The sequence below is a fragment of the Prionailurus viverrinus genome, chromosome B1 (assembly GCF_022837055.1).
Source record: "Prionailurus viverrinus isolate Anna chromosome B1, UM_Priviv_1.0, whole genome shotgun sequence".
Classification (NCBI taxonomy): domain Eukaryota; kingdom Metazoa; phylum Chordata; class Mammalia; order Carnivora; family Felidae; genus Prionailurus; species Prionailurus viverrinus.
Window position 1 is genome coordinate 163,594,781 of NC_062564.1, and position 22,808 is coordinate 163,617,588.

The window sequence follows — 22,808 nt, forward strand, 5'->3', positions numbered from 1 at the left end:
TGTGTACATATATATACATACACACATACACCATTCAAAAGGAGAGCAGTAGCTTTAACTAGAGTTTTTTTTTTCTTTTGAATTTTCAAAGGCACAAAACACGTACTGAAAATAGTGTCAAATTTCCTATTACCTATATTCCCTAAGACTGATCACAAAGTCAGAATGGGATTTTTCTGTGTTTCCAAAGCATCTTTTATTGGGGGGTGGGGGTGGGCAAGTAAAAGTATAAACACTGAGCTGTATTATTTCAGATATGAGAACTATTATTTTCTCTATAAACTACTTATCTTAAGAAATAAACCATTATATCAAAAGTACAACTATTTTAAGCAAAACATTCTGTCAAATGACTGATATAAAAGGAATTTTAGATACTAAAGTAGCAAAAGAAACAAAAGCAAAGTTTTAAATTACACTAAAACGAAGTGACTTAACTATATCTATGCCTTTGCTTATGAAAATCAAGCTGCCTGAATTGCAAGTATTAAAAGGCAGAAAACCAGGGATTCTAGCCCTGACTTTGCCTCTTAATTAGCCATAAATTTGGGCAGATTTCCTACTTTCTTAGATCTCCTTTTCCATGTAAACCAGGGACCAGCCAGAAAAAAAGAATTTCATGATTAAAAGGGACCTTCCTGATAACACAGTCTAGCCCTGTCGTATTAAAAATGTAGACACAGAGGCCCAGAGATTTTAGGGAACTGTCCTAAATTCACACAGGCACAAAACTAAACCTAATACCCAAATCCAGTACTTATGCCATGAAACTGCTGTTAAGTTTAAGAATATAGCTATTCTTTATATACAAAGATGGCTACTGATTCGTTTCAATAGTACAATGATGAAAATTAAAGCTCTTATCATCTGGCCCTTTGGGGATCAGTAAACAGACTGCCAAGATTGCTGACCAGGTTAAATAAGTATAAATCTAGAGTTTCTCTATGCACTGTGTGCTATAATAACCAAGTTTGTTATTATACAGAAATTATATGAGCAGCACTCTTCTTACACTATGGGATTTCACAGAAATAGTAAATGTGAAAAGATTCATAGACTCCACGCCACACTTATCAGATCTAACTTTTCTTTATTTAAAGTAACTCTTTTGAAATTTCTACTGGTTCTTCAAGAATGCCAGTTTTAAAAAATAAGATTGGGGCGCCAGAGTGGCTCAGTTAAGCATCCGACTCTTGATTTCAGCTCGGGTCATGATGTCACGGTTCATGAGATCAAGCCCTGTGTTGGGCTATGCACTGTCAGCACCTGCTTGGGATTTTTTCTCTCCCTCTCTGCCCACTTGTGCACACACATGCTCTCTCTCTCTCTCTCTCTCTCTCAAAATAAGCAAACATCAGAGAAAAACTCCTAAGATTAATATCATATAATCCTATGAAAAAAGGTCAATAAGCACTTAATAACAGGAAGATATGCAAATTTTCATTCTATAACCGCCAACACATGCAATTGATACTATTCTAAGAATATAAGTAATATATTTCTATCTGAATCAATTACTATACTTACATTTTGGATATTCTTTAAAAAAGTCAAAATATTTTTGACTTTGAGGTGAATAGCCACTTTTGAGAATGACTAAGCTTATTGTCTCCTAACAAGAGATCCTATCAAAGCCAAGCTGACTAGAAATTCTTACTATTCATGAAGAATATATAATGAAGTCCCCAAAGAAAAGGAAATCTAAAAAAATAAAAATTTGATTGTTTCCTCCCCTTGCTTTTCTTTTAGGTGTTATGATCAAAGATATCTGACCATGACTTACATATTTAAAAGTTTATAAATGAAAATAATTAAAAGCACATTAATGTAAGAGCATCAACCTGCCGAGGAAGAAAGTTTAAAATGCTGGAACAACAAAAACCAACAAAATACCACCCCCACACCATCGTTTAAAACTTTAAATAGTAAATGAGGGAGGTATCTAACTCTGTATTTCGAAGTCAAGCAAACTGTAATTGCTCAGATTGATTACTATTGGCAATGCACTGTCATACCCTGACATGACTGCTTCTTACTACATCCCTTCGGATAGAAATTATGATTCCCATTTTACAGGCTCAGAGAGTATACAGTATCCATCCAAAGGTGCACGCTTTGTAAGTGTAAGATTTAGAATACAGACCAGAATTCTGCAGAGGGGGATCAGGAGTAAAAGCATAGCAACAATAAGGGAAATACTAATACTTCCTAAGACAGCTGGTAGACTCAATGAAATGGCTGCTTTATGCACTATAGTTGAGATAAAACGTTTGGAAAGATTCAATGCAGTTCAATTTTACAGGTTCTAAATACTAGCTCAGAAGGCTAAATTTTATTCAACAAAGAGAAACACCCAGCGATTTTTTAATAGGGTGTGATATGAGAAAGAAACCTGCAGCAGTGGGGAGAAAAAAAACGCTTATTGAGCTATTAGATGGTTCCACACAATTTATAATGTAGTATAAAAGTCAGAGAGAGAAGAGGGAAGGTGTGAGCTGATAGGGCCTGACTCATGATTTTTAAAACCCTCAATTTCTGTAATAAAAAAGCATAATTGAGGGGGCAAAAATATGGTACAATCCAATCAAAATTTATCTTAGTAATAAACAAAACAACACTGATGACCTAAACATCAGGGAGTAGCCAATGTTTAAAAACAGCCTTACCTTAGGTCAGGTGATTCGGCCCTCCCATATCGGTCCTGCCACTTCCCAACGCTGGAATTGGCTTTTCTGGAGGCAGTACTTGTCTGAGACTGAGAGGAGGTGCTGTTTCTGGTGAGATAAATTTTCTATGTTTTTTCTTACATATTGTTGTCTCTGACCCCCCTTGTTCTGTCTTTTTTTTTTTTTTCCTTTTTTTTTGACATGCTTTTTCTAAAGTCCTTTAGCATGTTCCTATCGTATCATTTTCTTCAAGTCTCTGTGGTACTAAAATCGCTAGTAGGTATTTAAATATTAACGTGTTATCAACATTTTAGTAACTCTAGAATATTTTCAGAAATCTTTTTCAAAATAGTATGTCAAAATGCAGAAATAAGAAAAGAACCAAGGGCTTATCAGGATATTATCAAGAAATAAATTTCTGTGCTTTTATGAGTGACATAAACTTCCACGGTTTCACAAAACCTTATTCAAAACTTTTGAGATTTTTTTCCCCTACACTCTTCAATAGGTACAAATATTGTTAGTGTAGCAGTTAAAAGTAACACTCTGATGTGTCTTATAAAAACCTACACTAAATAAATATATTTCATAAAAATTCCACTTCAAAGTAACTTTCAAAATAACATTCTAAAGAAAGTTAATTATATCCCTAGTACAATACTCCATAGAAAGTTCAGCTATTTACACTCTTGCCAGTCCTTTAAAAGACTAATAAGACACTCTTTCAATAGCAAAGTTTTCTATAGGAAAAAAATGTATGTTTATGTATCTGTTTATTTTTGTAAAAAGAAACAAAGGAAGAATAAACTAGAAACTAGACACAATGAAGTTAATTATTAACAGGAGTGAAAGAAGCAGGGGAAAGAATGTACTTGGGACTCTCTTCAAAGTTTTACATTGGCAAAAAAATGTCAATAAACATGGAGAAAAAGAAAAGCTAATATTGAATACAAACAGAAACAATGGATATAATACTTTAAGTGATTAATATAACCACTCTAAAGGAAACTTCTGACTATTTTAACTACATACTCTCATCTTAAAAAAAAAAAAAAAATTCCAAAGAAATCTTGAATTCTATTTAATAGGTTTGGTTTTTGCAATGGTAAGTGCAGAAGTCCTAATCTGTTCTGAGTGTATTTTAGGATGAAGCAAAGAGTATATATACTGAAATTGTTGGGAAATAGGTTCTCAATGTGGTAAAACAGAGATGTAATCTGGATTAAGGAAAGGGAAGTAGAAATCTGTGGTGTCAAATGTGAAGTAAAAGAAGGATGAATGATTAAAATTATACATAAGGCAATTTTATATTGAAATTGGTTGTTTTCTCCCAGCCGTGAGTGCGGAAAAAGCCTAGAAACAGTGACACTCCAACAGCAATGAGCATAACTGGTGCCAAGATCTTGGTTTCTAATCATCATTTCCCATTAAAAGTCATCAAGGTGCTTTCAAGTCCCTGGCTGCTCCCAAGGAGGGGCAGAGGAAGTACAAGATAAGCATGGAACATTTGGTAAAGCTAGAAAGTAAAAAAAAAAATCCTCAAAAACAAAACAAAACAAAACAAAACAAAACAAAAAACATGATGGGGACATGTCAAAAGGGCACAGGAGCCACTCTGAAGAGGCTCCGATGAAGCAAGTCTGAAACAATTTGAGCATCGATATGAATTACAGTATGTAAGTAGTATATATAGTTTATATACTACATATACAAATAAACCATATTTATAAGCAACAAATACACTCTCTCACATATAAAATAAAAATTAATGAGTCTAGATGATAATAAATAAGTGGAGGAGGTGGGAAAACCCATTTTTAAAGAAGAATGCCAGCTAATTAATGTAAGAGAAATAACAGAGTTAGATAATCAGTATTTTACAGTCATTACAGTAGTAACGGGAAAAAGCAAAAATCAACAATGGGATTTTAAAGTTTGGGAAGTTTAAAAAAGAAACAGGATATTTACCATCTCCTCACATATTATTTATTAAATACAAACAGTAAAAACAATAACTTTGCAGTGCAGAAACCCAAAGAACACCATTACAACTAAGTGATTAAAGTTATCATCTCTAAAAATGGGGAAAATGACATAATGTACCTCAAGGCTGATGCACTGAGGACAGAACATCACATATGTAGTTTCCTGCCCAAAAAGCAAAACCTGAACCTAATAAAGAGGAAACGTCAGGCAAACTCAGATTGAGGGAGATGACTTACAAAACAACCAGACTGCACTCTTCAAAATTCAGAGTCAACAAATACAAAGAATGTCTGAGAAACTGTCTCAGATGATACAATAATGAGATAAAAGAGTTAATTATAATGAATGACCCTGGACTGAACCCGAAATCAAGGAAAGAACTGCCATTAAAGACATCATTGAAGTAATCAGCAAAATTTATGACTTGTATATTAACATACTGGCTCATTGTAAGATTTTCTCACTTTGATTAACTGTGTCCTAAGATTACATAACAGAATGTCCTTGTTCTTAAAAAATGATGTTTATAATTAACAAATGATTCAAAAAGGAAAATAGTTTGGGCAAATTATAAAGCAAATATGGCAAAATGTTAATAAATGATAAATTTGGGTGAATAATATTCAATGTTCATGAGTGTTCAGTTTGTGAAAATTTATCAAGCTGTACATTCTTGACATAATATGAAAACTTTTAAAGATATAGGAAAACATTCTGATATATTAAATATTAACATTTTACTTAAGTATGCCAATTTGCTGGGCAACACAGAAAGTTAGAAACCCAGCATTTCCATCGATAAAGTACAAAGATCCATTTAAAAAAAGTTCTGTGCAAACATACCAATAGTCATCTACACATTAGTAAGGCAATCTAAGATTTTAAACAAAGGCAATAGTGGTTAGGTCAGTAAGTAGTACAGCTCATTACTATTTGTTGGGCAGTCTCTATTATGTCTTAAATGGCACTTCCTGTCTACTCCCTAAAGTCAGTAAAATTTTACTTTCACACAGGTCCTTCTAATCTCCGTAAATACAAAGACCAAAACAGAAAAACACAAGTATTTATTTAGGGAAATACTTCACAATGAACAAAAGTGTGCTTTTGATCAAGTGAAGAGGAACCCAGAAAACAAACTTTCCTAATGAAAAACAGGTACTGTTCTCTGTATCAAGAAAGTGACAACATTGACATGTTGGGCATGTTTCTATAGGTTATGGTAGCAATTATCCACTTTTTTTGGTAGTAGTGATAGATCGACTAACTTTTCTGTCATTTCTTTACCTTTTTACCGACCCTTTCCTGCCACTATTCTCCATCTCTCCTGCAGTCCATGGCCGTCCATCATTATAATCACTTTCTCAAGGACCCTCTCACCTTCCTTGCACCTTTGTCATATTTGCCTGGTATAACCACAACTCATATTAAATCCCACTAGCTAGTCTTCATAAACATACAAATACCTGGCAAGGGCAAGACAAACACATCCAAGCAAGCTGACTACTGGTCTCATTTTAAACACATAACCATCAACTTCAAGAAAAGTTGGAAATGTACAGTCTCTCTCCCTTTGTCAATTTTTTTACTCCACTAATTCGTTCCCACCAGCATATAAAAATGTTGCCATTTTTATCTTGAAAAAAAAAAGTCTTCTTTTGACAGCACACTTCCCTCCAAGTACTGGCTACAATCTGACTCATTTCCCCCTAAGTTTATTCACACACCTCTAAATGACTATTTCAGAATTTCTCCTCTTGTCAAACATTCAACACCCACTTCTACATCCTCACATCCACCAGGTAAGTCAGCATCCTGTGTTGTTGGGAAAAACCGACTCCCATCATTATCTTACCTACCCACCCCCTCCTTCTCTCCTGTTATTGAGTGAACTGCCCATCTCCTTTTTAAGGCTAACTGCGCCGCTTCCCTCCCCCCCCCATTATATCCCGTCCCCTCTGATCTTAAGGACATTGTTCTAACAACTGTCCCTTCTTGCTTCTTGAATCATCAACTTCCCCTCTAGTAACTCATTCTCGTAAGTATACAAGCATGCTGTAATTTTCATTTTAGAAAAAAAGAGCCTCCTGACCCCACATTTCCCTTCAGATACTGTTCCATTTTTCTGCCCCTCTCAAAAGTAAAAAGAAAAAAATTCTCAAAGAAGTTATACATATTTTCTCATTCTAATTCCTCTCCTATTCTCTCTTGAATCCACTCCAAAAAAGTCTTTTTTCAATCTTCACCTTATACCACTAAAAAGGATCCTGGTCAGGACCACCAGCAACTTTCATGTTTTAAAATCCAAAAGCCAGGGCGCCTCACTGGCTCTGTCAGTAGGGCATACGACTCTTGATCTTGGGGTTGTGAGGTCAAGTCCCACATTGGGTGTAGAGATTACTTAAAAATAAAATCTTAAAAAAGTAACTAAAATAAAATCCAAAAGTCATCATCAGCCCTCTTCTTCTTGGCCAATCAGTATTATTTGGTAGTTAACTGTTCTTCTACTTTGAAACTACACTGGGTGTTCTTCCTATGTCAGTAGTAATTCTTCTGTATGGATCTCCTCCTCCCTCATTCTTATTTTTCTGACCTGCAAGGAAATGCCCCAAGGCTCTGTCCCTCTTACCACTTCTTTCGATACTTACCTCTTTTACAATCAAATTCAGTTTCACAACTTCATTTAAATACTACTTAAACACTGATCACTCCCAAATTTCTATCTCCGGCCCATACCTTTTCCCTCTATTGCAGATCCATAGATCTACTTCCTATGCAAATTTTCCACTTATATGTCTAATAGACAACTCAATTTTAGTATATCCTAAACTGAACTCTTGGTCTTCTCCCTCCAAAAAAAGCATTCCTCCCGTAGTCTCTTCTATTTCAGATGTAAAAGATCTTTTACATCTTTTGAAATGTATCCAATATCTGTCTTCTCCTCACCATCTGCACCACAACTACTTTGTCCAAGTTACCATTATCTCTTGACTAGATCACTGTTACGACCTCTTAACTGGCTTCTCAGCTTCTGCCCTTAATCTCTCTGTAGTCTGATCTTAAATAAAGCAATGAAGACTTAAAAAACCTACAGTAGATAATTTCATTCCTCTGCACAAACACAAACTCTGACAGTGGCACCCCATTTACTTTACTTATAGGAAAAGCCAAAGCCTGTATAACGGTACAATGCCCTACAAATCTGGCCCAAGGTTGGTAGGTTGGTTGGTTGGTTGGTTGATGGAGGGGGCAGTCCTGCTACTAATTCCTAAATAGTTTATTAGCAAATATCTATAGAGTATTACTTCTGTATTATTTTTCCCGAATATTTCACATAAATGAAGTCATTTAATATACATAACTACCCTGTGAGGGATGTCTTATTATTATTACATTTTACAGATCAGGAAATGAAAGAACAAGATTAGGGGATGTGCTCAAGGACACAGAGCTAGTAAGCAATAGAGCCAGAATTTGAACCCCAGAAGTCTGGCTGTAGAGTCCAAGCTCTTCACATCCTTCTCTACTGCAGAACACGATAAACTCAATGAATGAGCATGACCTCTTTTAAAATAGGAAAAAAAAGCAAAAGAAGACTACATAATAAAGGAATCAGTATTCCTTAGCTATCATAACTTCTTAGCCAAACATTTTATGAGACTGCATTTATTTAAATAATATTTGAAAATGTCCATGACTAATAATTGTTAGGATGAGAAGAGAGTCAAAATCCAAGATGGCTTTGTGACATTTAATTTTGGCTGAAAGTTTCAAGAATCTTTATCTTAAGGCTAAACCACATGTTCCCATATGGGCTCTTCCTGCACTTGTATATTATGAAATATAATCTCTTATAGCAATTCAAAATTGCAGAATAACAAAACCAGAAAACTGTATAAAATAAATTTAAGCAAGTAACGCAAAAGGTAAATGATCTGGCTGAGAACGAGTAACAGCTTGGTGACTGACTTGTTTCAGGCCCAGAGAAATACCTGATTTAAGTCATCTTTACCTAACTCAAAATTAAACTGCTAACATCAAACTTCCTTAGTCTCAGTTTATCCTTTACCATTTTCCTGGTAACAGGCTAACCATTTGTCATGTTTAAATTAAAAGGACATTTGCCAGCACATTTGTTTCTTACAATTGGTACCTTGTGGAACTTAAAGTTAGGTATTATCAAAATAAACCAAAGAAAGAAAAGAAAGTGGTTTTAATTGGAAAGATTGCCCAGGCTGAAATGTCTACCATCTTTTACTAAAATCTGTAAAACACATTTAGGCCAATAGATCTAGACTTAGGAAGTCCAATAATTCTTTATGTAAGAATAATAAGCACAGAAAACAGCAAGACCATTGTTATTGCCATCTCTCCTGAATGTAAGATTGTCTTTTTTACGGACGTGTAACTATATACCATGCTTCATTTCTTGCTCACCTAAATGTTTTTTAAATGGGAAGGCACCAAGAAGAGTTTTTCACAAAGAACTCATTTTGTATTAAAACAACGTGAAATGTTCTTTGACAGAATATTCAGCGCTTTTACATTTTATAGCACTAATACAAGATGAAGATACCAATGACTTCAATAAATGGAGTTATTAATTGTCTAACTAACCTGCTCGGTGGGAGTCCAGTCTTGAACAAAGAAGGAGGAGAAGTAAACTCAGCTTTTGTAGATGGAAGTGCTGCTTCCTTCTCTGAATTTCCAGTTCGTCCTTGCTGTACCTTAAAAAAAAGGGTTATTAGCTTATTTAATAGAACACTCAAATATACTACAGGTATTAAAATAAATTTGTAACATCTAATTTTAAATTAAATATGAAGAATGTTTTGTTGCTGAATATTTAATAAAATTACCTTATCTTAGAACAGCATTATGAGAAAGGCACCAAAGATGGATTATGGAATCAAAATGTTTCCAACTATTAACAAGTTCACATTAATGTTACTTAAAAGTCTAGTAAGCTCTAACTCTTTAGTCCTTTCATAAATTCCCTCAAACTGCCACAAATGAGCCCAAGATACATGGTTATGACCCCACATTTCAAAGTTCAAGAAAGGCCTTGAAGAATTTTCCTCTTCTATGTTTACTACCATTCTAAGAAAACAACCAGTGGCCATTTTCGCCATTCTGACCATTTTCTATTCAGACTGTGATTTGCTCCAATGTAAATATTAACAACTCTCCATACCATTTGTTTCCCCATCATCAACAGTACACTGTCCTGCCAGTTCAGCACACTTAAAAGCTTGATGGCTGTTTCCTTAATAACCTCTATTCCCTCCTTCATATTGACTTTCAAATCAGTTATCTACTTACTCCATAATTTCTCCCATATTGAGCCATCCTTTCTACTCCTATCAGATCTTTTGAGTATGGTCCAGTCATACTCCTTTAGACTGGTGAAATTTTTCCTTTATGTTCTTTTGCTTTTATACTCACCTGCCTATCTTAAATCATCATTTATTTATTAAATCTAAACAAACTACATTTACCCTACACTTGAAGAACATCACACCATATTTTATGCCCTACTTAAATTCTACTGTTCAGTCTAAATTCAGCATCATTCTCTTTCCCCAGGAGACAAAGGCCAAGAAACCCTCAGACACTTTGATACACTCAAACCACTGATTCAATTCCAGAAACTATCTACCTTTCACGTAATCATTACATGAGAAAAAGAATATATTTGAGTCATTAAAATCAGATCTCTTATTAATACCACAGAACCTAATCCACAATTGGTGTCTTCATACAATTAGGGTTTTACACGGACATTTTACTTGAAAATGAGTTCTACTCATTAAAAAAACTCATTTAAAAGGCCCAGATCCTAATGAGGGATGACTGAGGATCAGCACTAAGACAATGAGGATAGAAAGAAATGGATTTGATAGACACTTGACAGGTAAACTGACAGAATGTGGTCACAAGAGAAATAAAACATGGTTCACTCATCAAACATTAAATATCTATTGTTATCTAAAAATCTTTCACCAGAAGCTGAGATTACAGAGAGAAATACAACAAAATCTCAGGCCATGGGACAAGACAGACACATAAACAACTAGAGCAATACAATAAATGCTATGAAAAAAGTATCTATGAGATAAACATGCTATGAGAACACAGAAAAAGAAATGTATTATTCTTCCTGCATGTCAGGAATATTGAGAGTTGACAGTATGGTCTCAACTGTTCCCCTGAGCTCCAATAATTTATATCCAACATCTTATCTATCTAATAAGCAACTCAAACTTACTGTGGTCAAAACAAAACTACTGATTTCCTACTATCCCCCATTCTGATTCTCCCCAAGTTTTCCCCAGTAAATAGTACCATCATCGACTGAGTTGCTCAAGAGAAAAAAAAAAAAAAAATCCCAGGAATTATCCAATAGATATGACAATCCTATGTCAGCTGTACCTTTACAATATATACCAAATTCAACCATTTATTATGTCCACCCCTAAAACCCAGGTTAAACTTACCACTTCTCAACTGTTCTACTGAATTGTCTCTGCTTTGACCTTACCTCTAAAAAATCTATCCCCTGTATACAGCCAAGCACTGTTATTAAAAGTGTAAATCACCTCATGTCTCTCTCCTGCTCAAAATTCTCTAATAGTTTCCCAACACAAACAGAATGAAACCTAAATTTCTTATCATGGACTACAAGGATTTATACTGCATTTAGGTTTTATTCAAATCTGTATCCCAATACCTAAAAACAGTGCCTGGAATAAGTTTTCAGTATATATTTTTATTTGACTGACTTTGGGATTCACCTTAAATGTCACTTCAAAGTCTTTCACAGGACATGGAGTTTTGGCCCAATTATCTAATCAATCACGACTTTTCCCATTAAGTCAGAAAAACTCTAAGATCACAAAGTCTAGGTCTATAATGCTCACCTCCCCTCCCTACTTAAATCAGAGCTGCTTCCTAACATAGTCAATGCTCAATTAAAAACTGGGGAGGGGAATGGGAAGAGAGTTGAAGAAGTAAAAGAGGAGGGAAAAAAAGAAAGAGCAAAGATGAAAAAAAAAGAGCAAAGATGAAAAATTATTTACAACAGGGGAAAAGACATCAGGAAGACAGTACATTTTTAAACATGTAAAAATTGCTTGTGTTTCCTTAGTTTTCTTTTCTCCTTTATTTCCTTGTAAAATACTCTTACTAATTCTGAAAGTCCTTGCCATTTTAGCAAGTCTCCTAATCAACTTGCATCCACTTGTTTTTCTTCAGATGTTGCACTCAGGGTTACAGACAGAATTTGTTTAACCAGAATGAGATAATTTTTTAATATGATCTCATATTTTAAGAAATGACTGTAAGATACCATGACAGGTTCTCTAAACACAAAGTCATGTCAGGTCTTACATATCCAAACAAAAGTTTGACTGAAGTCTGTAACCTTGAGAAGCTCAATATTTACCCAAATTATGCTACCAATGTACCAAAACTTAAATTATTTTATGAAATTTCCTTCAGCTACCCTTCACAGGTTAACCTTCCAAACAAAATATCTAAAAAGAAATTTGTTGTGTGCTACACCCAAATAATGCATCATGCAACTATTTAAAATGTTATCAAAAAACTTTAATAACCCAGAAAGGCATCTGCCACATAAATGTTAAGGTAAAAAAGGAAAAGTAGCAAACCATATAAATTACCAAAATTTTGTTTCAACCCACAAGAACAAAAAGACTGCGAACACAATAAAATTTGGGACTCTGAAAACAGATGAAAAGATAGTAACTGAGCAGAATAAAGAAACCTGAATCCTAAGTCAGCAATAAGAAAATAAAGATACTATGATTCTCATGGCAGAACCCCAAAAGGTTCAGCAACTGGACAACTCCAGTTTCCAGAACATTTAAATCAGGTAAGTATAAACCCTCTAGGCAGGCCACTGGAATCTATTCCCTAAAAAATCAAATCACCACAAAAACAAAAAACAAAACAACCTAAAGATACTGACGTGTGGGACTACTAAAAATGCTTAGCCCTACAGAAAAGCCTATAGCAAATTTTATTCATATTCAGAGTTCCCAATCACCTTTTGAGTGGCCCATTCCCTTGTGAGTGAATGGCCAAGGACCAACAAACATTTGAGAAAAGTCAGTCAAAGGCCAAAAACAACAAACACACTATGCAGGAAAATCTAAATGAAACAAACAACGTATCATCAACACAAATATCTTTTGAGAGACAGATGAGAAAAAAAACACTATATCACTGCATGCATGAACAACAGCAGGACACTAAGGTTAAATACTAAAGAAAAATTTTCTTGAATATTAACAATATAACCACAGAAATGACAGTGAACAGAAGGGTTATAAAGTGGAAAAAATTTCCCAGATAATGGAAGACAAAGAGGTGGAAAGTAAAAGAGAAAATTAAAGGACCGGTATAAGAAGTCCGATATTTAATTAAAAAGGAATTTAAAAAAAGGCGGGGGGGCGGTGGTGCCTGGGTGGCTCAGTAGGTTGAGCATCCGACTTTGGCTCAGGTCATGATCTCAAGGTTCGTGAGTCTGAGCCCCACATCGGGCTCTGTGCTGACAACTTACAGCCTAGAGCCTGCTGCAAGTTTCGTGTCTCCTCTCTCTCTCCCTCAAAACTAAATAAACATTAAAAAAAAAATTAAGGGGCGCCTGGGTGGCGCAGTCGGTTAAGCGTCCGACTTCAGCCAGGTCACGATCTCGCGCTCCGTGAGTTCGAGCCCCGCGTCGGGCTCTGGGCTGATGGCTCGGAGCCTGGAGCCTGTTTCCGATTCTGTGTCTCCCTCTCTCTCTCTGCCCCTCCCCCGTTCATGCTCTGTCTCTCTCTGTCCCAAAAATAAATAAACGTTGGAAAAAAAAAAAAAAATTAAAAAAAAAAAATTAAAAAAAAAAAAAAAGGAGTGCGATATTTGAATAGGAGGCCCAGAAGACATTAGAAAGCAGAGAGAAAGTAAAAAACATAATAGAAGAAAATATCCCAGAAATGAAAGATACGTGCTTCCAAATTAAAAGGGTACAAATGAATGCTTGGTATAATGGACAATAACAGACACATGGTTGTGAAATTTCAAAACACAGCTTATACATACACAGAGGAAAAAAAAAATCATCTATGCATGTGTGTGCACATACAGACATAAAAATATTTTAAGAGAAGATTGTGGTCAATTTTTTTTTCACACATACTATGTAACCCATTCCCACTAGTCACTCTTCCCTTGCCCCTCACTCCGAATTATAAAATTACACAACTGCTTTTATAACCAATTAAGTGACTATTTTTCTATTAAACTTCATCTCCTTTCATTTCACTGAAAACAAAAACAAAAATTAAGCCAAAAAAGGGGTCCCTAGGTGGCTCGGTCAGTTAAGTGTCTGACTCTTGATTTCGGCTCAGGTCATGATCTCACAATTCATGGTTCATGGGATTGAGCCCCACTCGGGTTCTGCGCTGTTGGCATGGAGCCGGGCTGGGATTCTCTCTCTCTATCTCTCTGCCCCTCCTCCACTTTCATGTGGTGCTGTCTCTCTCTCTCTCTCTCTCTCTCTCTCTCTCTCTCTCAAATATGAACTTAAACTAACAAGTTCATTTGTACTATTTTATCTACTTGTTGGTTCATTTGTACTTACTTGGTTCATTTGTACTATTTTATCTACTTGTTAATGTTTGAGAATTTACTTAACAAGAAAGTAAAAAAAAAAAAAAAAACCAACAAAAATTTAAAGGGGCTGGTAGGTTGCTTATTTCTCAGTTGATCAAGGATGAAACAAGTATCTTTGCAGTAGACATGAAAAGAATTTAAATTATGATTCTTAAATCTGTCCCCTTTGTTCATTCACTACTTTAAGATCTGGTCCTTATTCATTTCATTTCTACAGTATTGCAAATGCTCTGTATGTGGTCTCTGACTTCCTTTTCTCCCCCTTACATTCTAGAGAACACTTGTAAGTTCTTTTTCTAAAAACCAAATTTGCTCACACTATTCTACTCAAGAACTTTCAAATGGTTTCCTATTGTCTACACAAATGTCTGTAGACTAGTTTCAGATTAAGGTCTTTCCCATCATGGTGCCCCATTTCTGCCATTTCTAGGCTTCTCTCCTGTAATACCTCTCATCTACCCCAACTCTCCATTCATGCTATCTGGTTTTGCTCATACTGCTCTCTCTGCCTACAATGTTCTACACCCCATCTTCTAATGAAAACTCACTCATCTTCGGTTATCATGTTTGAATCCTTCTAGACTCTGTATCATAGGACAATCCACTCTATCCTCTCAACTCCCTACTGCACTTTGATAATACCACTAACATAACATTTCTCACAATATATCATGGTTAGTTCATACGTACACATCACTTAGACCATGAGCTCCTTAAATACAGAGTCTGTTTTCCCATGGTATCTAGCACAGTGCTGTGCACATTAGAGGTGCTCAGACGTAACGGGAAAATTGGGGAAGTCCTTTTCCTTCTCAATCACCAATCCTAATAACTGTAGTTCAAACAGTGGATTAATGGGTAAGAGCTTAGACTTCCTTTTTTCAACCTTACACTGCTGCCAGAATTGTTACTTATTAGGTCACTTCCAAAATTATATTACTTGTATGTCACTTTCATGCTCACAAACAGGGAATAATTCCTCCAACTCATCCTCCTTGTTTCTAGGCCTTCTAGAATTGAACCACACCTCACAAAGCAATCTCTCTTCTATTCCATTCCGAAAAGAACTCATCCAATCCGGCTAACTTCTTAAATACTACTCTCATCCACTTCTACTCAACTGAGTTTCTTTCTTTGACCAAGCCATTTCCTCATCCGCAATACTTTTTTGTGTGTGTTCTCCACACTCACAAGGCTCTGATCAAAATGGCGTATGCTTTGGGGCACCTGGGTGGCTCAGTCAGTTAAGTGTCCAACTTCAGCTCAGGTGATGATTTCATGGTTCGTGAGTTCCAGCTCCACATCGGGCTCTGTGCTGCCAGAGCAGAGCCCACTTCAGATCCTGTCTCCCTCTTTCCTTGCTCCTCCCCAACTCGCTCACACGTGCACCCACTCTCCCTCTCAAAAATAAACATTAAAAAAAAAAGCAGGTAACTTTAAAAAATAAATAAAATAAAATGGAATGGCAAATGCTTCTCTAACACTGCATCTTTACCCTTTTAAGAAAACACAGAAACAGAATGGAACTATATATAAACACTCAATGTTAATAATACCTAAGAAATTTGCCTCTGCATATTTGGGATACCAATTACATCCTTATAATATTTTTTGTATTCTCCAGAGTTGCAGGACAGATAATGAAAAACAACTCATACTTTTTCAAGAATAACAGTCCTACAAAAACCTGAACAATGATATTTCTTTATTTAAGGTGACAGCAATTCATCTGAAATTTAATGTCAAGTAAATTGTGGCCTGAAAATGCCAAACACTCACATATAACCAGTAGTTGCAGATCCTGAGCAACATCAATAAAATATATCCTACAGACCACAATATGCATAAAAAATGTGAGCCATACACATTATTAAAATATACACCCTGTTCCCAAATCAGTATTTCTAACAGATGAATAAATATTTAATGCCCATTATCAAGGCAAATAAAACCATGAAACTATACTCATCAAATTCAAACGCTTATTCCTTTGGAAGCAAATGAATGAGAATGGAACAATGACCTCCCTCCCTCTCATATAACCCAAAGAAAATTCAAAACAATGTTGATAGACCGTATGTATATTAAAAACTCATTCATGGTGACACTTCCAAGAAGAGACCAGACTCTAGTGCTCACTTCAGCAGCACATGTACTTAAAAAAAAAAAAAAAAAAACACAAACAAAAAACAGAGAGACCTTGGGGTGCATGGGTGGCTCAGTAGGTTAAGCATCCAACTCAATTTCGGCTCAGGTCATGATCTCACAGTGGTGAGACTGAGCCCAGAGTCAGGCTCTGCGCTGGGCATGAAGCCTACGTAAGATTCATTCTCTCTCCCTCCTTCTCTCTCCAAAAAAGAGAGACCAGCCCCTAGGAATTTCTTTTTATTCCTTAGTTTTAGAAGTCTACTGCAAAAAGACAAAGTATACAGAACTTGGCAGTTTTACAAAGGCACCTTGTTTTCATTTGTTAGAAAAAAATAAAAAGCACCACTGCAAACAAACTATTTCATCATCAAGACAACTAGCTTTCCTATCTATTCATTGGAATCAAGTACAATATATTCAATCCCTGAAGAAGAGAGCACCAAAAAGAACCGGATGGCCATTTAAAATAGAATAGACATCATCACACACTTTCAAAAGATTTACAGCAGAACAAGAACCAAATACTTACCCAAAGTAGGATGTAAATTAAAATTAAATTCTCTACACAGAACTGTGTCCAGCAGAGCGGCTACATCTGCGGATATAGCACATGTATTGCATAAGGCAGTATTTTGGTGCCAGGGCTGCAGTCCCAAAAGGATCACAGGAAAGTTCCTGCCCACAAAGTTCCCTGAGTACACAACCCAATCTAAAAGCCACTCCCAGTCTTCATTCCAGTGTCGTTCAATACAAGAATCAAGAACTAAGAATTAAGGTAAAGGAAAAAAGAGTACACAATCAGGTATTTTAGAGAAAAGTTTGTAGGTTGCTGTGTATTGCAGAAGTATGAAAATACGGTATTATTCTTTGGACTGGGTCTGTGATCATATGGAATGGAGAAGCCAGAATTCAGACTTGATACCCAAGTGGTAATAACAACCTGCAAGTACCTACCTAAACCTAATCCTTTTAAGTTATTAATTTTACACATTAATGGCTTTATCCTATTCTGTTGAGTCTTTTCTTAGAGACTCTCTAAAACGGCCAAGCTTCTTGAGACATCTCAAACTCTAAGACACGTTACACCAATGATTTTAGTGTCATAAAGATAATAAGCAGTATGCCATCTTCCTTATCATTTTTTAAAAGAAAATTAGGAAAATAATTCTCCCATTCTGATAAAGCATGATCTGAACTGAGAGCTTAGCCTATCGGCATGAACTTTTATGTCCTACAAGCAAACATACACTATAATTCAAAATAAAATCACAACATACAGCAAGAATAGTTTTACTTGGCATATGTTAGTATAATAGGCTATAAATTCACATGCTTGCAAAGTGGAGATAAAACAACAATCAGCAAATTTGTAAGTCACCAGGAAGCTGAAGATTTGGAAAAAAGGTAGCTATTTCCACTTTAACCTCATCCCTTGAGTAGTGGTATGGGAGCAGACTCAAGAACAAAAAAATGAGAGCAACCAAGGATAATTTACTAAAATTCACCTTAAAAAGATTGAATCTGCCATCTTGGATCTCTGCACCTGGTGTAACTTCCATAGTACAGTCTTCGGCCTAAGTTAAATAACATATTCCCCATTAAGATACCACATAATTTTTAATTGATAGGCCACATAAAGACAAACTAGCTGTAGCTAGTCTGTGACTTGAAACTAAGAACATCAGATAATCATTAATATGAAACTCTGAAAGGGAAGGAAGGGGAAAAAAACAAACATGATAAAAAGAATGAAAATTTTAAACTATCTTATAGCATTTAACCACCTTTATGGGGAAAAAGCGATTTATCTGGGGGAGTTTATTTGGGACTGTAGAAAAGGCTGGGGTATTCTGGAATATTTACTAATTACCGTAATTTTATTTGTAGTAGAGGTAACTGGTATAACTTCAAGTCCCATTCGTATCCTCTTTTGTTTTTCACAGTAAGCTTTCCAGGTATCTTCATTAAACCCATAATTAAAATAATCAGAAAGATCAGCACCTAAAGATAAAACATAGTATTAGTGTATAAATATTTCAATTCTATTTTTATGCAGCATACAAAATATAAACTATAAAAACAAAAATTTAGTGTTCCGTCAGTTTTATCACCCCTTCTAATTTTCCCAATTACTAATATAAAGCAATAGGACTATAAAAATTTTTGATCACAAGTATCTCCTTTAAGCTAGAGAATATTATGCTAAGTGAAATAAGTTAGTCAAAGACAAATACTATATGTCACTCATATTTGGAACTTAAGAAACAAATGATCATGGTGGGGGAACGTATTTCCTTTAGAAATGGTGTCATGATAAAATAATATGCAAATAATAAGATTTAATAATACAGGTCATCTTACTCTTGTAATTAAGACAATAAAAATTACATTAAAAATACTCTTCTAAATGACTGTTGATACTAAAAATCTTTCGAAACAGATACAGTCCACAGGAATCTTACCGGGTTTACGCCATGGTTTATCTTCAAAGGAATCCAAATCTACCTCCAAGAGTGGAACTCCGTTAATGCTTCCAGGTGCATCGAGGTCCACTCCCTTGACTTTTGTTCCTATTTTATACAATTACAAAATGGTGAAGGAGCTATTATCAGCACAAAACTGAGAGACACCACAGGTAAATAGAAATCATTGACACCTTTTTACCACTGATACCACTAAATATGGCAGAGGTTCCAAACACAGCATTTAGAGTAAGACTAGCATAAATAAAAAGCGAGATCAAACTTTATGGAGTAGCTGTAAAATAAACTGGATTGAGAGATTAGGGACTTGTTACTTATAAGGAATTCCTGTACCAATAGGAAGTTGCTAACTTCCATGTTTGAAATCACTTTTTTTGTACTGCCTGTGAGCTAAGAAAAGTCTACTTTTTTAAAGGGCTGTAAAACAAGTAAACCAACCATGTGACAGGAGCCCTGTGACCCACACAGCCTAAATATTTATTATGTAGCCCTTTCCGGAAAAAGTTTGTCCACCTCTATGATGTATGGTGAAAAACTGCTCTTTTTGACTGAGGTGTAATACAACTTATGACCTATTCATACATTCGACTTATTTTCCTATTGATACAGCTGCAAATACAAGTTTTACCTGTAGTTCCATAAACTCTTCCCCCTGTTTTGATGTTAAGATTTACAGGTGCTGTACCATAACTCCTAAAAACAAAATAAAAATTATCCTGAGAAATGTAAACAAAACAGCAATATATTCAACATGTACAAACAAACTATACACCCACATAGTAACTAAACAGACTAATGACTGACACATTTTAGAAAATGTTCTAAACTAATTTCAAAAGTCTGTCACTTGCTCAGTAAGAGAAAAAAATATTTTTTAAAAGTCTCAACTTGTTTTTCATCTGAAAACCTATCAGCCACTAAGCATCTCACTGTAACAAACTTCACAAGAAACGGGGCTAAGAGGAAATCCATCTCTATCACTTTGTCTGCATTTCCTCACCTACAACATAACAGCAATCATGCAAGAATGAAATTTCTCCACTTTGTTCCCGAGTCCAGTGACCTCCTTATAGTCCTTCCTACATTTGATATTGTTGATAATTCCTTTTCCAAATATCCACAGAATACTTTTACCCATAAAATGAATTCATTTATATTACATTTAAAAATAAATCTAGGGTGAAAGCAGAACAGTGTTTGGTGGTAGTCAGTGTTTAAGGACTGGGAAAACAAAGGCAAATTTCTAGAATGCTAATAATGTTCCATATCTTGACCTGGGTTGTGGGTTCATGAATGTATACATTTGAAAAAATTATTGAGCTATACTTTTTAAATGTAATATACACATGATAAAGGAAAAAAATACAAAATCTGCATTCAGACCCCAGACTCAAATATAAGTTTTGTCAATTATTAGTTGTGTAACCTTGGCTAAGTAACTTAAGACCTCACGGACTTTGTATAAATTTTCTGTAATATGGGTTTACAGACAGTTCCCTAACTTTTCCATATAATGCATTCTTGCATGAGGAGGAAAATCAAATATAATAACAGAAAGAGACTTACATAATTAGTAAGACGTAAAATAATAGACAATATTCTCAATGATATATTTCTCACATAATATTCATGTTATTTAATTTGCTTCTTTACCCTCCCAAGTTCAGGCAACTGGACTTGTAAAGATTCACTGTTTCTGATCTGCCTAATAATTTCCATTTTTTTTTCCTCCAATGTACTAAATTTATGAGACTTAGGTAATTTACATTAGCACTATGATTTTTGTTTTCTGCTTAAAAATAAAATGATAAGGAAGCGTAATAAAATATTCAAGTAACTGTATGAAGCTCCACTGCTATAAATGCAAAAAGTATGAAATAGCCCGAATTAAACTGTTACGGTCAGGTAGTGCTACCATTACAATCTTGAAACGCTTCAATCATCTCATTGATATTAATTCCCATAGTAAATGATTAAACACCAACAATACATCAAATACGGCTCTAGGCTAAAGAAAGAGAATGAGGAACTGAACAAATATGCCTCCTGCCCCATGCTGCTTACATTTCAACAATCTAAATTCAGCACAGCAAAAGCACCTTTTGGTTATCTATATATGATGTACAAAAGTTCCAGCTGTTACAAGTTAAATGCACAAAAATCAAGTACTATCTCTCAATGGTCTTCTTACAGAATTGCTAAAGCATAAAACAAAATAGTATTTATAAAAGGCTTAACCTTAAGTTCAATAAATGAATTTCTTTGCTCCCTACCTAGCTACTTTCCCTTCCACATTTGCCTTTGAAACATCACTTTTGTTTTTAAAACTACTAAGGCTTTGTATTCATTGTGTTCAAAGAAGCTTAGCTGTTTGGAAAATTACACTTAAGCTAATATGATACCTTCCATGAGCCTCCCATGAGGTGTCAGGCTTCTCTAGGTGCTAGATCCTACATACTTGGATATCGAAAGGAACTTCAAAATTAATGCATAAAAAAAAAAAATGTGTTTTAACCTACTCCTCCTACATTACCCACACATGCTAATATACGGTAAGGTACTCAATTAAGGGCTCTAAAACCTCTAAGTCATTGAGTCCTTTATCTCACTCTGCATCCACAACCATGTTATTTCTATTTATTATGCACTCAAGTATCTTTTTCCATCCATCCCTATACTACTGCCACTGGCTTAGTCTGCATTATCATCTCATGTGGACAACTCAAATAGATCAACCAATTTCTATTTAATCCATCTCAACTACTGCTGCTAGTTATCTTTTCACATAACCTAACCTGCCTATAAACCTTTAAAGGTTCTAATTCCTGCCTATAAACCTGCCTATAAACTTTTAAAGGTTCTAATTCCCTAAAGTGGTTTCAACCATTTTTTCCCATCTATTGTATCCTCCAGCCATGTTCCTCTAAGCCAGGCTTCCACCACATCGCAGTAGTGTCCCTGCTAAATCATCAGTCCTCTTCTGTCTCAAGAATCATTCAAACAAATTCAAATATTACCGCCTCTAGGATTTTTTCTTCAATACATAGGCTTTTTAGCAACTCTCCTCTCAAAGCTTTCCAATCACCTTGTACATTCTATTCTAGCACTTAAACTGCACTGAAAGTATTTGCTCACATGTCTGTCTTCCTCACTATTTCTAATAAGGACGATATTATTACTTTTCATATTCTCATCAATTAATGCAGTGCCAAACTTTTTAAAAACTGTTTATTAAATGGATGGATGAATCTCAAAGGTAAGAAACTACTTCTCTATATGACTTAAGTTATTCCTACTCTAGGGGCGCCTGGGTGGCTCAGTCGGTTGGGCTTCCGACTTCAGCTCAGGTCATGATCTCGTGGTCTGTGAGCTCGAGCCCTGCGTCGGGCTCTGTGCTAACCACTCAGAGCCTGGAGCCTGTTTCAGATTCTGTGTCTCTCTCTCTCTCTCTGACCTTCCCCCATTCATGCTCTGTCTCTGTCTCAAAAATGAACTCAAAAATGAATAAATGTTAAGAAAAAAAAATTATTCCTACTCTAAAATTTGCTTTCTGGGGAGCCTGGGTGGCTCAGTCGGTTAAGCATCTGACTTCGGCTCAGGTCATGATCTCGCGGTTTGGGAGTCTGAGCCCCTCGTCAGGCTCTGTGCCTGACAGCTCAGAGCCTGGAGCCTGCTTCGCATTCTGTGTCTCCCTCTCTCTCTGCCCCTCCCCTGCTTGCACTTTGTCTCTCTCTCTCAGAAATAAGTAAACATTAAAAAAATTTTTTAATTTGCTTTCCTTCATACCTTAGAGAAAATGAACTTCGTAACAAAAGTATGTTACCTAAAAAAATGCTATTTTGTACTTTCT

At 35.4% G+C, this 22,808-nt stretch overlaps 1 protein-coding gene across 18 annotated transcripts in view; it reads right to left on the bottom strand.

The window, feature by feature from the left end:
* FIP1L1 (factor interacting with PAPOLA and CPSF1) overlaps positions 1–22,808 on the bottom strand; it is a 78,963-nt gene that overhangs the window by 43,814 nt on the left and 12,341 nt on the right. For 4 of the 18 annotated variants that reach the window (XM_047854869.1, XM_047854872.1, XM_047854871.1 and 1 more), the window contains 6 exons: positions 19,587–19,651; positions 18,938–19,045; positions 18,346–18,476; positions 17,981–18,049; positions 9,267–9,376; positions 2,667–2,774 (listed from right to left, as the gene is read on the bottom strand). In XM_047854869.1, the coding sequence (XP_047710825.1) occupies positions 2,667–2,774; positions 9,267–9,376; positions 17,981–18,049; positions 18,346–18,476; positions 18,938–19,045; positions 19,587–19,651 (591 nt within the window). The remainder of the gene's footprint in view (positions 1–2,666; positions 2,775–9,266; positions 9,377–17,980; positions 18,050–18,345; positions 18,477–18,937; positions 19,046–19,586; positions 19,652–22,808) is intronic. The other 14 variants (XM_047854876.1, XM_047854881.1, XM_047854879.1 and 11 more) reach the window with 5 other exon arrangements.